The following is a 16,402-nucleotide window of genomic DNA, read 5'->3' on the forward strand; positions in this document are numbered from 1 at the left end:
GAGGCGCCATCACCAGATCATGCAAATAATCTGCTGCCTGATAATTAATGACGCGGCTGGGCATATTTTTTTGATGAATGCTCATGGAGCCTGGTGACAGGCGTGAAATTAGAAAATTCCTTCAGCGCCCTAAAATATAAATAGCTTTCGGAACTGAAAAGAGTTTCACAGCTGAAGATTTTATTGTGTTGAGAGGAAAAACTTTTCCACCCCCATCCCCCCCTTTCTTCTGGGCGAGTTGTTTGTCCGTTCACAAAACAAATACTCTGAAGCCCAGTGCGGCTCATGGGAATAAATTTCAGGTCGAATTAGTACAGTTTCCTTGCTGTCAGGACGGTGGAATTAATGGTGTTTTGATGACACGAATTTTGAAGGGCGAACAAAGACGCTGAAGGGAGGGAGACATGACTCCTTAGAAGCGCGGTCCTCCTCTCCCCCAGCCTCTCTTGTCTTCCCTGTCATCCGTCTGCCAATCTCCCTGTCCATGGTTAGTTAAAGGCGCTTTTTATCCTCTTTTCTTTCCCACAGAGTTTGCCAGATCCGGCCCAGTGCCTGGGTTCCAAGGGGACACGCTGCAGTTGGCCTTCATCGACTTGAGACAAGTAAGTCTTTGTGTTTTTGTTTTTTGTTTTGCTTTTAAGATGTGTGACTGAAGACCATCAGGTCTTAAGGGAAGGGAGAGGAGGGGAAACGGCGTCAGTGATTTACGCCAGAGACCTATATTTCCCCCCTCCTCCTCCTCCTCCTCCTCCTCCTCTCGTCGCTCGAAGCCACCTCCTCGCCGAGCGCTCCTGGAGATGGTGGAGGTGAAAAGGGCTGGTGGAAGGGGGCGAGGAAGAAAGCCAGGCCTGACCCTGGCCAACGGGGCCATTGTGCTGCCCTTGGCTCCTTGGCGGAGGGACCGCGGCCGGTGCCGAGCAGGTGCTGGGAACAGAGAGAGCAGTGATGCAGAGCCCGCCCGCCTCGGGGACCTTTGTTCCCAGAGAATGCCCACGGAGGCGTTTGCGAGGGCGGAGGAATTTGCATTCCCCTGTGTCCGTGCCCGTTTGTGTCCCCTCTCTGTGTCCCCTGTCTGTGTCCCTCGGCCACCCCCCCGGCCCGGTTCCCTCTTCCACAGATGCTCCCCGGCCAGCAATGACAAAAGTGGCTCTTGGGGAAGATGGTTGGGGAAGGCTCCACCCATCGGTGGCCACCTCTGGAGGGGGCCCCGTTGAAGCCAAGTTGACCATAGCAGGTACTGAGGCCTTTGTGGAGCTTGGCAGCCAATTTTGGGAAAAGGGCCATTCTGGGGAGTCATTTGTTTGGGGAGAAATGGGCATTATTGATACACTAGGCCGGGGGGAAAAGTGAGGTGGTCCTGTCATCTCTTGGCACTGAAGATGGATGGGTTGGAGGGAAAGTCTGAATGAAGTAAGACTCAATGACTGATGCTTCTCTCCTATTAAAACAATCTTTTTTTGTCTGTTAAACCCCCCTGGCTTTGTCCCTGCTGCCATCATGATGCAGTGCCTCTTGTTCGCGGGGTTGACGTTGTTTGCATTCTGAAAACTTTCGGGTGCCGAGGGTATTTCTTAAATCTGCATAATCCCTTGTATCGATGATCTTGCCCCTGCCTCTGATTCGTGCTGGAGCTGCTTTCAACCCGCCAGGGTTTGAGAACTCCTCAGAATCCAATTGATGTGCGGGGAGCCATCTGTCATCCCACGACACTTGTGTTAACTTTAATAACATCAGGACGCCGCTTTTCGGGCCCGGGCCCGCCAGGAACTGCCAAATTTGTTTGCAAAAACGGTCCCAGCAGCTCCATGGGAGAGGTGTGCGTTATCACCAGGCTGTGTTGACACTTTTATCTTCATTAGCTCCTTGGCGCTTTATTCACTGCGGTGCTCGACGCGCCCGTGGCCTCCTGGGTGTGGGGAAATGTGGAGGCCCTGGGCCTTTTCCAAGCTCCAGGCCGCGAATGTGGGGGTTTTGGAGAGGGAACCTGGCGCTCTTGGAAGAGTGAAAAGCCTGAGAATGTCTCAGCGAGGTCGAGCCAGTGAAACGTTCGTGTGGTTCATGAGTGCAAAACGCAGCCAGAGGGACCCAGCTCGGGTGAGGAGGAGGAGGAGGAGGAGCAGGAGCCTCCGTGGTCCTTCCTCCTCCGTCCAATGGGTGTCCTTGGACACGGAGGTTTTGTCTTTGTTCCAGGAGTTTTGTTCTTGCATTTAAGAGCATTGTTCTTGCTCCCAGGTCTTGTTCTTGCATTTAAAAGCAGCAGCGCCTCTGAATCTCAAGGCCAGGTTGGACAAGGAGCAGATTGAAGGACCCCGGGACAGTGGCAGTGTGGCACATGGAAGGGGTGGCACTGGGTGGGCTTTGAGATCCCTTCCCACCCAAACTGTTCCAGGATTCTGTGAATATGCAAGGAGAAAGGGGAGATACAGGATGGGAAGTCCTGGAGCTCCTGGGCAATGGATGATGATTGATGAGGGAAAACCAAGGTGTTGTACAGATCTTGGGGAAGAGCTGACCCATCCCTGACTTACCCAGTGGCATGGACAGATGAGGCGGTTCCCCCTCCCTGCTCCTGCCCATGACCTGATCTGGTGGCACGTTGGAATGTGTCACCTGACCCCATCCAAGCAAGGCTCTCTGTGGCCACCAGACCTCCTTTGAATGCTCCCAGCACTTCCTGTTGGACTGCAGCTCCAGCTGGGAGCAGGGAGAGGTGGGAAGGTCATGGGTGAAGGTCTTTGATTGTTCTTCATGTTGTCTTGACATTTTTCTTGTTGGACTTGGCATTCTTTCTCTTTTAAGCCATGAAATTAAACTGAAGCAGGGTAGATTAAATGGGATATTGGGATGGAATTGCTCTCTGTGAGGGTGGGGAGGGACTGGGATGGAGCCCAAGGCCTCCCAGAGCAGCCCTGGAAGTGTCCAAGGCCAGGTTGGACATTGAGGCTGGGCTAGTGGAAGGTGTCCCTGTCCATGGCAGGGGATGGAGTGGGATGAGATTTAAGGTCCCTTCCAACTCAAACCATTCCACGATTCTGTGAAATATCACATCAGTGTTGGTTCAAATGGAATGACCCAGCTGGGGGAAGGAGGGAAGAAAAATGACCGGGCAAAAATTCACCAAAGTAGGGAAATTAAAGAGATTTCCCTTCCCAACATATTTCAGTAGGAGCTGTTGCAGAACATTTGTAAATCTGAGAAAATTTTCACTGCAATAGGGGGATGATTATGGGAGTGACCAAAATTAATAAAAATATGAAGTGATAGGAAAATGTGGTGACTTGGTTTGTGCCTTGGTGCAGATCCTTGTAGTGGGAAATAAACCCTGAAAAGATGTCACTGTATAAAGACATCAGAGTTTGTCCTTGTTCAGAGCAGCAGACTCAAGTTTTGTACAAAAACTTGGTTTGTGTAAAATCCTGGTTTTCCCTTTGTGCCTAATGAAATAGGAGTAATTCCATCCTTGTCTGGAAAAGAGGAAGAGTTGAGCCCAAAGAATCAAAATCCCTATTTTGAGCGGGCAGAAATGTAAAATGGGGCTTGATTTCCTATTCTGGGACAATTCTAAATCCATAAGTACCCTTAATGATGTCTTAAAGGAAACCCACTCCCATCTCAAGTCCTTCTGTAGGATATTTCAGGTTTTACAAGGAAGGAATGTTTGCTTTTCCCCCTTCCAGTTTAAATGTTGCTCTTGCACGCTCGGTGCTGTATTTTAGAAATCTGAAGTAAATTTAGTCCCATTTAGTCCCTTGCTGAAATTTGAAATAATCAACTCCTCTGGATCTTCACCAAACACCCCTGAATGTCCAAGCTGGACCACTGGAGATCTCCAGGTGCTCTCAGGTCATTCCCAAGCCCGCACGTGGAATCATTCCCTGTTTTCCCCACGGCTGGAAGTGTTTTAATTTTGGGTTTTCACGGGTTTGTTGTGAGGACATTGGTGCAAGGGGAGGGTTTTGTGCTGGTCTCGGAGGTCCCTGCAGTCCCCGGCCACGCTGACCTCTCCTAGAAGCCAGATCAGCGCTCGTGGCCGCCTTCCAAGGAAAATCCGCATCCAGCACTTGAGGAATTTCACTCTGGGCTCCAGGGAGGGAACGTACTCAGTGATGAGAGCTCCCTCCTCCCAGCCTCTCCTTCTGTCCTGTGAGTTCCAGATCCTGAGCGCTGAGTTTCCTCTGCAAGGGCCAGCCTGAGCTCCGAGGGATGTTTGGACCGAGGCAGGTGGGAACCCACCTGGGCTGAGGCACCTGGGTGTCCAAGGCATGGGGACAGGGAGGTTCCACTCTTCTCCCCCCAAATTTTTCTGCTTTGCTTTATGCAGACTTGCTGGGTTTGAGTTTCAGCGTCAGCTCCTCAAACGCCATCAGTGGGGTTAAGACAGGGCAAGGTCAGGCTTAGGTGGGATCTTGGCAAGGAATTTCTGGCTGGGCTGGGATTCCCAGATTTGCTGTGGCTGCCCCTGGATCCCTGGCAGTGCCCAAGGCCAGACTGGATCCACCTGAGACAATGGGAAGTGTCCCTGCCCATGGATGAGGTGGAATGGGATGGGGTTTAAGACTCAACTCCAACCATGCCCTGGTTCACCTGGGAGTAGGAATCTCGTGAGGAATGGGATGAATTTAAGGTCCCATCCAACCCAACCCATTCCATGACTCTGCTGCTGCTTGTCCCATGGGAAGTGCTTTGTTGTTTTCCCTGTGTTGGGATCCAGCTGTGGTTATTGTGGGATGCTGCTGGACCCCAGCCAGCTGGGAACGGGAGGTCTCCCTCCAATGTGTTCATTTCTCTCTTATTAGCCCTGGTGGAGACACTTAATAATGGAGTGATCCCCTTGGGAGCGCAATTCCCTTCCATCCCTGCTCCGTGATGGAGTCATGGAATGGTTTGGGTGGGAAGAGACCTTAAATCCCATCCCATTCCCCCCTGCCATGGGCAGGGACACCTCCCACTGTCCCAGGGTGCTCCAAGCCCCAGTGTCCAGCCTGGCCTGGGACACTGCCGGCGATCCAGGGGCATCCCTAACTTCTCCCAGGTTTCCTCTCTCTCCTGCCCAGTGTGCAGTCCCCAGTTGTTCCCGTGTTTTTTCCCAGCCCTGCACCTTTTTATCTAAAAATAAGAACCAAACCGAGGAGCAAAGCTGCGGCGTGAGCTCATCCCTGAGCCTCACATTCCAGCAGCCTGGATTCCTGGGCTCCGTGCCTGGATTTGAGGAACCACCTGCTCCCTTGGAGGGAGCAGCCAGCGTGAGGTCACTCCGGGAGCCCCAGTGGTGCTGGAATGGTGGGCATCCAGCCTGCCTTCTTATCAAATGCCAGCTGATAAATCAGGCGTTGGGAACCCCCTCTGGCTGGGTTGTTGGCTGCTCTAAGGACGCTGGGAGGTCTGGAATTGTGTCCTTGAGCAGCTCCCCAGGGAATGGGCACATTCCCGAGGCTGATGGAACTCCAGGAGTGTTGGGGCAGCGCTCCCAGGGGTGCCCACGGTGGGATTTTGGGGTTTCCTGGGAAAGGGAAGGAGTTGGACTCAATTTTGGTGGATCTCTTTCCATTCAGCACTCCCATGAGATGTGTCCCTGTCTCCTACTGCTTCCATGTGCTCCAGGCTTCCATGCCCAGGTGGTGGCTGAGGGAAGGCCCTTGGGAATTCGGGCTGAAGGTCCCCTTGGTGTGACGCTGGTGGCTCTGGCCGCCTCTCAGCTCTGTCATTTGTCATTTTGGTGGTGGGAAGGTGGAGCCAGTCCCTCCAGTCAGTCCGCGCCAGTGTCCAGGATGCCCTGAAGGTTCATTCCCACCAGGCAAGGAGCTCAGGGTTGTTTTTTTTAAACTTGTTTTTGCATTTTTACAGCTAAATGTGTCTCCCCAGCCCTGCCAAGTCAGGAGACGTTTGGGGAGCAGAGCAAAAACAAGACTTTGGGTGAGCCCAGAGCCATCCTGCTCAGCAAACTGGTTTGGCTGATCCTTGCCAGCTGGTTTTGCTGGGAGATGGAGCAGCAGCTGAGAACCACACGGAGGGGATGATCAATTAAACCCAGCTCTCCCGCCGAGGTGTCTCCTCCCGCATGTCCCTGCTTGTGTCTCCAGGCTTTCTGCTGGGAGAGCAGCTCCCACGGCTTTGTTGCCACGTTAGTCACTGGATGCAGGAGGGCAGGGATGAAAAGGTGACTCACGAGGGGTTTTCAGCTCGTTTCAGTCGCTGCTTTTCATCTCCAAATTGTTCCCTTGGCTCCAGCCCCGCTCCCCCACTGCCTTGCCCGGCCTCAGAGCTCGAGTTCTGAGCTGAACTCTGAATTCCAGGTCTTGGAATTCTCTCGCTCTGCTCCGACCAAAGAGGGATCTGAGCGCTGGGTTTTGTCCAGGGAAGCTGTGGCTGCCCCTGGACCCCTGGCAGTGTCCCAGGCCAGGCTGGACCCTGGGGCTTGGATCCCCCTGGGACAGTGGGAGGTGTCCCTGTCCATCCCAGAGGGTTGGGACTGGATGATCTCCATGGCTCCCAACCCAGCCCATCCCATGATTTTGAGAAGCCAGGTTGTACTTTTGGGTTTCTGCTCCCCTTCACTGTTTAGGGCCCTTTGCAGGGGACATTTTTGCCACGGAAAGACAACATTGGAATTTTGCATCTTTTTAAATTTCTAATCAGCACAGAATCACTTCAGGTTGGGAAACACCTTCCAGATCACCAACCAACCATCAACCTCTCCAGTTCTCCCTGTTTTCCTGCATCCTTCACTCCTGTGGATCCTGTCCTGGCTTAAATTCTTAAATTCTTTCACCGTTTTTTCTGTGGCCTCTGCCACTCTGTCCTGTCCAGCCGGGTGATCCAAAGCCCTTTTCCAGCTCTGAATCCCTGCCTGCAGCTCCCAAACGCGCCAAGGGAAATGCTGAATTCCAGAATTCCGCGACTCTTTCCCGGCAAGCACCTGGAGCACTCAGGAAGCAGAGGTGTGAAGACACAGGTTCCACTGTCAGCCCTAATTCCTCATTTCCCAGCAAGGAGAGAGAGGTTGGAGCCGGTTGGATCATTACCCTTAAATCCGGGATTTTGCTGTTCAGATCCTATCTCCAGGCTCTTAATTACTCCAGTGGCTCCTCTCCAAGCTCCTTACACCGGCTGGTATCTCCTGGATCATTTATCCAGCGTTATTAATCACCTTCATTAAGCTGGTGCCCACAGGCCATCGAGAAGCGCCCGTTTTGCTGCTTCTTGTGCAAACACGAAGCCCTGAAGAGTCTGAGGAGATAATGGGGAGCAGCAAGGGCAGGTGCCTGACTTCCAACTGAGCTAATTGCTGCTAATTAAAGGATATTTTGTTTCCTAACACCCCTGAGTGTGATGGAGGCTTCTCTAGGCGTCCATAACCACATCAGCTTCCCAGAAGTTGTTATTATTGTTATTAATATTAATATTATCGCCTTCATCCTCTGTCCCACCTCTCTGCTTCCAGAAACCCAAATTATCCTGGATTTCCTGAATGCCAGGTTGCCTGGGGAAGCCAAAGCTGCAGTTAATTCCTGGTGGACCTCAGGGGTGGCTGAGTGTCCTCTCCAAGGTCATCAGCAGGAGGAAGTAAATAATTTCATTAAGACAAAGAAACCACCTGAACACTGGATCTCTCTCTCCAGAAATGCCTGGATTTGTGTTCTCAATCCATAATTGGAATTGATTTACCTTTGGAAATCTGTGAAGTTACAGATTGATTGAGTTAAAGGGCTGGACAATCCTATCCACGAAGAAATCTTTCCCAATACCCAACCTGAACCTCCAGTGGCACAACTTGAGGCCGTTTCCTCTTTTCCTGTTGCTTTTTCAGTTTGGAGAAGGAACCATTCCCTATAAAGTACTGTCTCCATCCATCCCATTCCCACCCCATGGCTCCCTAAAAAAACTTGGTAGAGGTGAAGAAACAGAAAGAAGATAGAGGGAAAACAAAATTATCAAACTCAAACCCGCAGGTGTTCAATGAGGGGCCCTTTTTGGCTTTATTTCCTGCTCCCAAAATCACCTGATCCTTGCGCTTTGGTGTTCACATGTGTCCCCCAGGTAGTGACACCAAAATGAGGAGTTTTCCCTGGAAAACCAACTGGATCTGGGTCAAAACCTGTCCCAGGGTGGTTGGGAGACATCTAAGGAGTAGCAAGAGATGGTTGGGGAGCTCTTTTGAAGTTCAGGCTGAGCCCCAGCCCGTGGCCCTGCTCTTCCAGGTGTCCCACACCTCTGGCGCTGCTCGCCTTTCCCGGAATTCCCGTCGGGAATGCTGCTCCACGCTGGAGACCCACCAGAGACAATCTGTAGATCCATTTTTCCTGCCCCCAGCGTGGATCCCTGTGCCCAGCTGTGGGTTGTTGGGCAGGCACTGCCCGGGGAGCCGGCAGGGATCCCTCGGGCTGCGGCCAGCCCGGCGCTCCAGGAAGAACATTCCAGAACCTTGGCCAAACCACTCTGTTTCTTCCTTGTCAGGCCCAGGGCACTATTTTATTTTTTTTGTCCTCAGTGCCCAAATCCCAACAGTGTTGGAGAAGGGCACATGGAGTGGTTTATTTGTTTTTAAATCAGTGCTAACTGCCTGACTCACAAAGGGAAGGATCCTCCAAAGTTTGGGCTGGAAATCCAAGCTGCCTCTCGCTGTGCTCTGCGGAAAAGGGATGGGAAGAGGGCAGGAAGCACAAAAGCAGGAGCTCAGAGCAGATTTGGAGCCTTAACTCTGATTTTTCCTGCCTTGGTGGGTTTAGACTGGTCTTGGTGTTGCTTTGAACCCAGCCTTTTGTGGTTCAGTCCCATTAAAATCACACGGATCCCTCTCCCCTTCGGCTGCTCAGGCTCCAGAGCCATCACTCTCCATCCAGGAGGGATGCAGTGGCATGGGAGAGGACTTAAAAGTGCCCGGATGTTCCCCAAACAAAAAAAACCCAGAGTGCAAACACGTCCTGTTAGCACTTCTGGGCGGCGGGGAGCGCTGCCGGGGTTTCTGGGCGCTGGGAATTGCGGAGCCTGTCGACACTCGGCCCTCTGGAACAATGAAAGCAAACAAACAATCAAATCCTCTGTCACTGGGAGCCTTTCAGACAGAGGGAATAAAGGGAGGAAACGAGGAGCTGGAGAGCGAGGAGAGGGGTTTGGGAGCTCCTGGTTGGGTGTTGGGCAGGGCACGGGGCGGGTGTGGGTGTCGGGGCAGGAGGTGGTGAGGTGGGACAGACCTTTCCCACAATAATCACGGAATCAGGGAATGGTTTGGGTTGGAAGGGACCCCAAAGATTCTCTCATTCCCTTCCCCTGCCATGGGCAGGGACACCTTCCACCATCCCAGGGCGCTCCAACCTGGCCTTGGACACGTCCAGGGATGGGGAGTGACTCCAGCCTGGTCTGGTGGAATTTTCTGGCAGAATAAGGAGCCACTCCCAGGACTCCATGGAGAATCTCATCCCAAGGGACCTTGCAGTGGGCCAGGAACGTGTTTCCATTGGGTTTTATTCCTCCAAGACTCAGCTGGAGCCTCTGTCTCCTCCTGAGCACCCTCGGGCTGCCCCCAGCCCACCCTCCCTGGAGCGGGGCCGTGCTGTGGGAACCAGGATCTCCTTCCCGAGATTCCTTCCCTGTAACTGCAGTCTCTGATCCAGCCGGGAAAACAGACACCGCCGGCGGTTACAGAGGGCCCACATTCCCTTTATCCCGCAGATTGGGCTGGGACTGGCAGGAACAGAGGGGACCAGAGGTGGGTGCCCTTCACCTCCACACCCCTGGCTGGGAAACCGAACCCGCTCCGGTGATCCGGGAGCTGCCGCTCCTGGGCGATGAGGAGGAGCTGTCCATAAAGGAGCTTTTATGGAGCTGCCTTTCACCGATCCAGCCTTCACCTGGTGCCTCAGGAGGGGAACAGGAGCTCCTGTTGCTGCCGTGATGGGGCAGTGTTCCCGGGTTTCCCTGGAATGGGATCTCCGCCGCGGCCGCGGTGGGTGGCCGGGGAAGTTGTGCGGAGCTCTCGTGCCTTTGAAGCCGTGGGGAAACTTTATCCCAGTGCATCCCTGTCATTCTTCTCCTTGTGACCTCTCGAGGGCAGCCGGATCATTTCAGAGCAGGGAAACTTTAGCTCCTGGAAAAGCTTGGGGTGTTCTGCCAGCCAAGGAGTCGACTTGCTGGGATAACACCACGGGATGAGGGACAGGAGCGCTGGGACTCTTCCCATCAAGGTGACTTTGATTGCGAGGCCTGGGGCCCCCGTGTCCCTCAGGAATGAGGGATTAATTCCCTCCCAGACACACAATCCCAGAGCAATCTGTTCTCTGAGCCTCCCATTGATTTTTTTTCCCGTTGGGTTCGAGGAGTGCAAATATTGAGCGGCGTTTACGGAGCGCTGGGCACGTGGGTTAGGAGGGAAATCGATGAGGTAAGGTCAGGGAGGAAGGGCAGGGGACTGATGGGGACGAGGCAGAGGAGAGGGAGATCCACCTCTTGGTGCCTCCAGGGGTGGAGAGAAACTGCGGGAGTGATGGTGTGGAGCTGTGGGAGAATCCATCAGAGAGCAGATCACTTGGGATAGGTTAAGAATTGGGATTAAGGTGATTTTAATGTCGTATTCCAGCCCAGAATTCCCGGGTCACTCGAGGTGAAGGTGCTGCACATCCCACCCTTCCCAGATGTCATTTCATTGATGGGTTGACAGCAAGGTGGCACTGTATAGCCAGGAACATCGCGCCGGGATCCATTCCAACCTTCCCGTTGGATCCACGGAATCACAGGATGGTTTTTCAATTCATTAGCTCTCCACCATCCTGGGATAAAAATGTTCATTTCCATTCCTGGAGGTTCTGCCGACTCCAGGGCGTGTGGGCTTGGATTAGCCGCCGTTAAATGCAAAAATGGGTTATTTTTAGGCTGGGTCTGCTAGGAGAGTTTCGAGGTTGGTCTGGTGAGAGAGGGAAGTTCTGTGCTCTGGCTCCAAATCCATTCCAGTGTTTAAGTGCAGATTTCCTGTAGAATTCCTATAGGAGAAGGGGTTGTCCAGCATTGGAACAGAACTCCCAAGGGCGGTGGGTGGAGTGCCCATCCCCGGGGGGATTTCAAAGCCCTGCGGATGTGGCACTTGGGGACACGGCCAGTGGTGGCCTTGGCAGTGCTGGGGAGGAGTTGGACTCAATCTTGGAGGGGTTTCCAGCCCAGGGGAGGAGTTGGACTCGATCTTGGAGGGGTTTCCAGCCCAGGTGATCCCGTGGTTGCCCAGGTGTGTTGATGCTGCTGTTGGAGACGCCCGGAGGTGTCCCAGCTGTCCGCGAAGGATGAGTAGATGGGACACAGGGTTTCCAGGGATTTGTGTCCCGCTGGAGCAGCAGCTGGCAGATGCTTTTTGGTGCCTGAAATGGCGCCAGCCCCGTTGGCTGGAGAAGCAGAGCTGCTGGCTGTGAGTGACGGGTGGGTAATCGGATGTGTGTCCACATCTGTCTGTCCTGACGGCAGAGCGGAGCTGTGAGGTCACAGCGCTGCTCCCAGGGGAAGGACAGGAGCTGAGGAGGGGTTTGTGCTCCAGCTGTGCTGAGCCAGCTTCACTTCCCAGCTTTTAATGTGTCTCAGCCATTTCAGGGAGCTGGGGTTTGGGAGTTTGGTCTCCAAAAGGCCGTTCCTGCATTCCTGTGGGGCAGAGGGGACACGGGCAGGTGGGGTCAGGATCTGCTCCCTGCGGGACAGGACAAGAGGGAACGGCCTCAGGGTGTCCCAGGGACCTGGATGTCCCATTCCAGTTGGAATTCAGGGAGAATTTCTTAAGGGAAAGAGTTTTCCAGCCCTGGCGCAGAGGTGGAGTCCCCATCCCTGGAGGGATTTTGAAGCTCTGTGGATGTGGCACTTGGGGACATGGGGCAGTGGTGGCCTTGGCTGAGCTGAGTATCAGCGATCTGAGAGGACTTTTCCAGCCTCAGTAATTCCATGGTTCTGTGGTTCTTCACACCCAAAATGAACCAACCAGGAATGTCCTGAGCTTCTGTCCTTCAGGTTGACTTTGTGTCCTGCCCTTTGATAAACCCAACACTTCATCCTGGAAATAGAACGGATTCACCAAAGCATCACAGATTTAACAAGACCAGAAAGATTTATTTTTTTTTAACAAGATTGGAAATCCTGAGTGCAATTTGGACTAAACAGTGGCACAAGAACCCTCATTATTCCCTGTTTGTCTGCATATCCTGAGCAGCTCTGTGGCGGGAGCAGCCGAGTGCCCAGAGGGCTCCATGTGCAGGGTGCCCAGGGAGCAGGAGAGCAATTAACCCAATGGGCTTTAATTGCAGAATCATGGAATCATTTAGGTTGGAAAAGATCTCTGGGATCATCGGGCCCAGGCTTTAGTTGACGCAGATGGAGGTGGTCTGACCACCAGAGCAGGGAGGGGGCCTTGGCTGCTCGGGGAGTGGGGTGAAGCTGTGAGACTGAGCAGAGGGAGGACACGTTCCTTGGGACCAGGAGGACGTGCTGAGCTCCAGAACTGTCCAGGCAGCGTGGAATGAGAGAGGATCAGGAAGGGGCTGCTCTGGGCAGGTAGGATTTTGGGAAGGAATTCCTGTCTGGGCTGGAATTCCCAGATTTGCTGTGGTTGCCCCTGGATCTCTGGGAGTGTCCAAGGCCAGGTTGGACTTTGAGGCTTGGAGCAGCCTGGGACAGTGGAGCTGTCCTTCCACAGTGGAGGGAACGAGGTGATTTTAAGGTCTCTTCCAGCCCAAACCATTCCATGATTCCATAGTTCAACCATTCCCTCATTAATCCCATCCCAGAGAGAAGAAAATCCCAGCTTTTCCCTTCTCCAGAGCAGTTGTGATTCCGACTCTTTGCAGAGCACTGCGATGACCTTTTCACTGCTTTGAGAATTTTCTTGCTCTGAAGCCAAACGAGTCCCAAAAATGCTGCAGTTTGGGGTGCCTGGGGAAAGCAGCACAGAGCATGGATTTGCTGCAGAAATGATAGGGAGATCCTGATGTTTATTCCCCAATTCCCACCCATGTCTGAGGGAGGAAGGTTTAGAGGAGACTTTGGAGCTGTTTTGGCTGAGGTTTGAAAATGCTGCTGTGAGAATTCAGTCCCAGCGCTGAGAGCTGTGCACCAGCTCTGACTTACAAAAAACAAATAAATACTGGAATAGTTGGTGTTAACTGGCCCATAAAAAAATAAATAAATACTGGAATAGTTGGTGTTAAATGGGCCAACTTCCTTGACCCAGCTCGTGTTTTCTGGATAATCCGCGGGGATGGCAGCGGTTGGGTCCTGTGAGTCACCCCGAGCCTTCCTCTTGCTTGAGCAAACCCTGACTTCCCTAAATAGGATAATTCAGCTCCCTGGCTCCCTTCGTGTCTTTTCCGATTAATTGGTCAAAATTTGGGCTTGGTTTGGCCAGACAGAGCTTTTGTTTGTGGTGCTTAATCGGGGTTCGTGTGTTTTGGGGTGAGAGCTCTTGTGAGCAGCGCTTTAATTCCTGTGATTTTCGTTTGGGGTTTTTATTTGGGGTCTTCCCACGAATCCAGGCCAGGCTGGATGAACTTGGCCCAGCCTGGTTGAGTGGAAGGGTCCCTGCCCGTGGTCTTTTCCAGCTCAATCCCTTCTGTGATCCCACAGAGTGCTGCGTGCTGGGCTGGGGTGGGGCTGGGAGTTCCAGGCGTTGGAAATTCCGGTTGCCACAGATACGTGGATTTTATTTAAAGCCCTTGTGTGTGTTTTCAGCACGGGCTGGAGCCTGATGTGCTGAACACCATGAAACAAAGTCTGGCTTTTGTCTCGCGTGGTGTCAGACAGACAGACAGACAGGGCAGGAGCTGTAGGTGTGACCGAGGCTGTTGGCATCTCCCCATCCTCCTGTTTGCAGCCTCGGTGGAAGAGCAAACACTCCCCCGATCTAATCTCGTTAAATGTTCCCGGCTGTAATCCCTTAATTTGGCTGCTGACATGAGGGCTGCTGATGGGGAAACGAGGCGGGGATGGGCACTGACAGCCACGGGAGATTGGGATCTTTTGTTGCACGGATCAAGAGAACCTGAGAGCTCTGAGCCCTGCCGGCTTGTGCCCGTGACCAGAAATAGTCCCCGCAAATGAGTCACGGCTCCAAACCTCGCAGGGAACAGAAACCTTGCTGCCAATGCCTCGGTTTGTTCCCGTCCTGAGCTGTTCTCAGCCTCTGGGGGAGCCAAGGCCTCTCCAGGGAGAGCTCCCTGCAGCCCTTCAGTGCCCAAAGGGGATGGAAGGGAAAGAGGGAGAGAGGCTTCCCACATGGGCCGGACACGAGGGAAGTGTCCTAAAGGAACAGAGGAGAGGTTTAGGTGGGATTTTGGCAAGGAATTCCTGGCTGGGCTAGAATTCCCAGATTTGCTGTGGCTGCCCCTGGATCCCTGGCAGCGCTCATGAGGTTGGACATGGGGGTTTGGATCCACCTGGGACAGTGGGAGGTGTCCCTGCCATGGCAGGGGTGGCACTGGATCATCTTTTAATTCCCTTCCAACCCAAACCACTCCATGATCTTGAATATCTTTCCCAACCTAAACGATTCTGCGATCCTCCGTGCTGTCAAGAAACCAAAAAATGTCTTTTCTCCCTTTAGTTTGCGGCAACTTGGAAGCCAAGTGGACAAAGTCTGTTCTTGCTCTGCTCCTCTTAATGCTTAAAACCTGGAGGGGGGAGGGAATCCTGCCTGGAATGCAGCCCCTGTGTGGGATTGCTTTTCCAAAGTGTTTGAAAACAATCACTTCTGCAGGAGCAGGGGCTCGCTTGAACAGCCAGTTCTGTCCTGGGGACGAACATTCCGGGATGCCAGAGGAAAACAGCGAGGCTGGAATTCGCCTCGTGTTTGAGGTTAGCTCCAGAGGAGTTTGCAGCCGGGGTGGTTTTGTATAGCAGCCCTCGGTGGAAACAGTTTGTCTGTCATATTTTTAGGTTCAGGGATTTCTTGGAGGTCACCCCGAGTTCAGGCTCCTTTCCCTCCTGCCCCGGTGGAGGTGGGAATTCGTGTTTGGAGTGACCAGATCTGTTGTCACACCTCATCCCTCTGGCTGGCCGTGGCAGCAGGTTCCTGGCATGAGTGTGCACAGCTCCTGCCCCAGTCTGGGGGAAATTCTGCTTCTGTTTGATCCCCGTGGAACTCAGAATCCCAAGCTGGTTTGCGATGGAAAGAACCTTGAATTCCATCCCGCCCCCTGCCAAGGGCAGGGACACCTCCTGCTACCCCAGGCTGCTCCAAGCCCCATCCAGCCTGGCCTCGGACACTTCCAGGGGTGAGGAGTTCACAACCTCTCTGCCAGGGCCTTGGCACCCTCACAGGGAGGAATTCCTTCCCAAAATCCCATCTAACCCTGCCCTCTGTCTGTTTAAAGCCATAATTTAGGCCATTTAATTATCCCTCTGCCTTTCAGCCACTTGAAACTCCTTCCAAAGGGCCCTTAATAGAAAGCAGAGGAGCCTCCAGCACAAATTTCTCTCCAGTAGCACATTTTTCCTATAGATTATCCTTTAATTTTCATGGAGGGGAATGTTCTGCTGCTGTAAGGAGAGAGCAGAGCCCGTGTGGGGCTGTGTGCACGGAAACGTGTGGAGTTACCGACTTTTCCAAGAGGAAAAGGTGATGTCATGGGCTGTGGAAAGAATATTTCTTTATATTTTTTATATCCCTGCTCTCATCTGATCACGCTCAGGATATAAATAGTGGGGAAAGGCACAAGGCAGTGAAATGAAACCCACCCTGGGAAGGCTCCCCGGAGCTCCGTGCTGGGATCGGGCAGGGCTGGATCCATCCAGGGGTGTTTTCCAGCACATTAACGGCAGCGTGTGGAGCCATCTGTCACGGCTTGGAGGTGGCCAAGCCAGTCAGCAGCTCGTTAGGCAGGGCCAGGAGTAAAAAAATAGCCCAGAAAATCAGGATATAATGGGAGAGGGGGAGACTGGAGGAAGCGGAGTCCGTGCAGTGCTGTAATTTACTCGCTCATTTGCTGCTGCTCCCCATCAGCACTTCCCACTGGGAGAGCTGGGAATGTTCCCCTGGAGAAGGGAAAATTCCAGGGAATCCTCAGAGTGCCTGGAGGGCCTGCAGGAGAGCTGGAGAGGGACTGGGGACAAGGCCTGCAGGGACAGGAGCCAGGGAATGGCTCCCACTGGGAAAGGGGAGATTGGGCTGGGATCTTGGCAAGGAATTCCTGGCTGGGCTGGAATTCCCAGATTTGCTGGGGCTGCCCCTGGATCCCTGGCAGTGCCCAAGGCCAGGTTGGACACTGGGGCTTGGATCCACCTGGGACAGTGGGAGGTGTCCCTGAGTGTGGCATCAGGATGATCTTGAAGGTCTCCTCCATCCCAAACCATTCCATGATTGATTCCATGATTTATGGATTTTTTTCCGGTTTGCTCAAGCACCAGCTCTGTGTCTCCCAAGGCAGAATTGCCTCCTTGCCTGGAG

General features: G+C 53.2%; 1 protein-coding gene across 1 annotated transcript in view; it reads left to right on the plus strand.

Annotated features, from left to right (window-relative positions):
- Nucleotides 1–16,402, plus strand: part of EXOC6B (exocyst complex component 6B) — a 324,643-nt gene that overhangs the window by 251,808 nt on the left and 56,433 nt on the right. The window contains exon 20 of the mRNA XM_030947367.1: nt 529–602. Coding sequence (XP_030803227.1) covers nt 529–602 — 74 coding nt within the window. The remainder of the gene's footprint in view (nt 1–528; nt 603–16,402) is intronic.

The sequence above is a fragment of the Camarhynchus parvulus genome, chromosome 4, assembly GCF_901933205.1.
Source record: "Camarhynchus parvulus chromosome 4, STF_HiC, whole genome shotgun sequence".
NCBI lineage: Eukaryota > Metazoa > Chordata > Aves > Passeriformes > Thraupidae > Camarhynchus > Camarhynchus parvulus.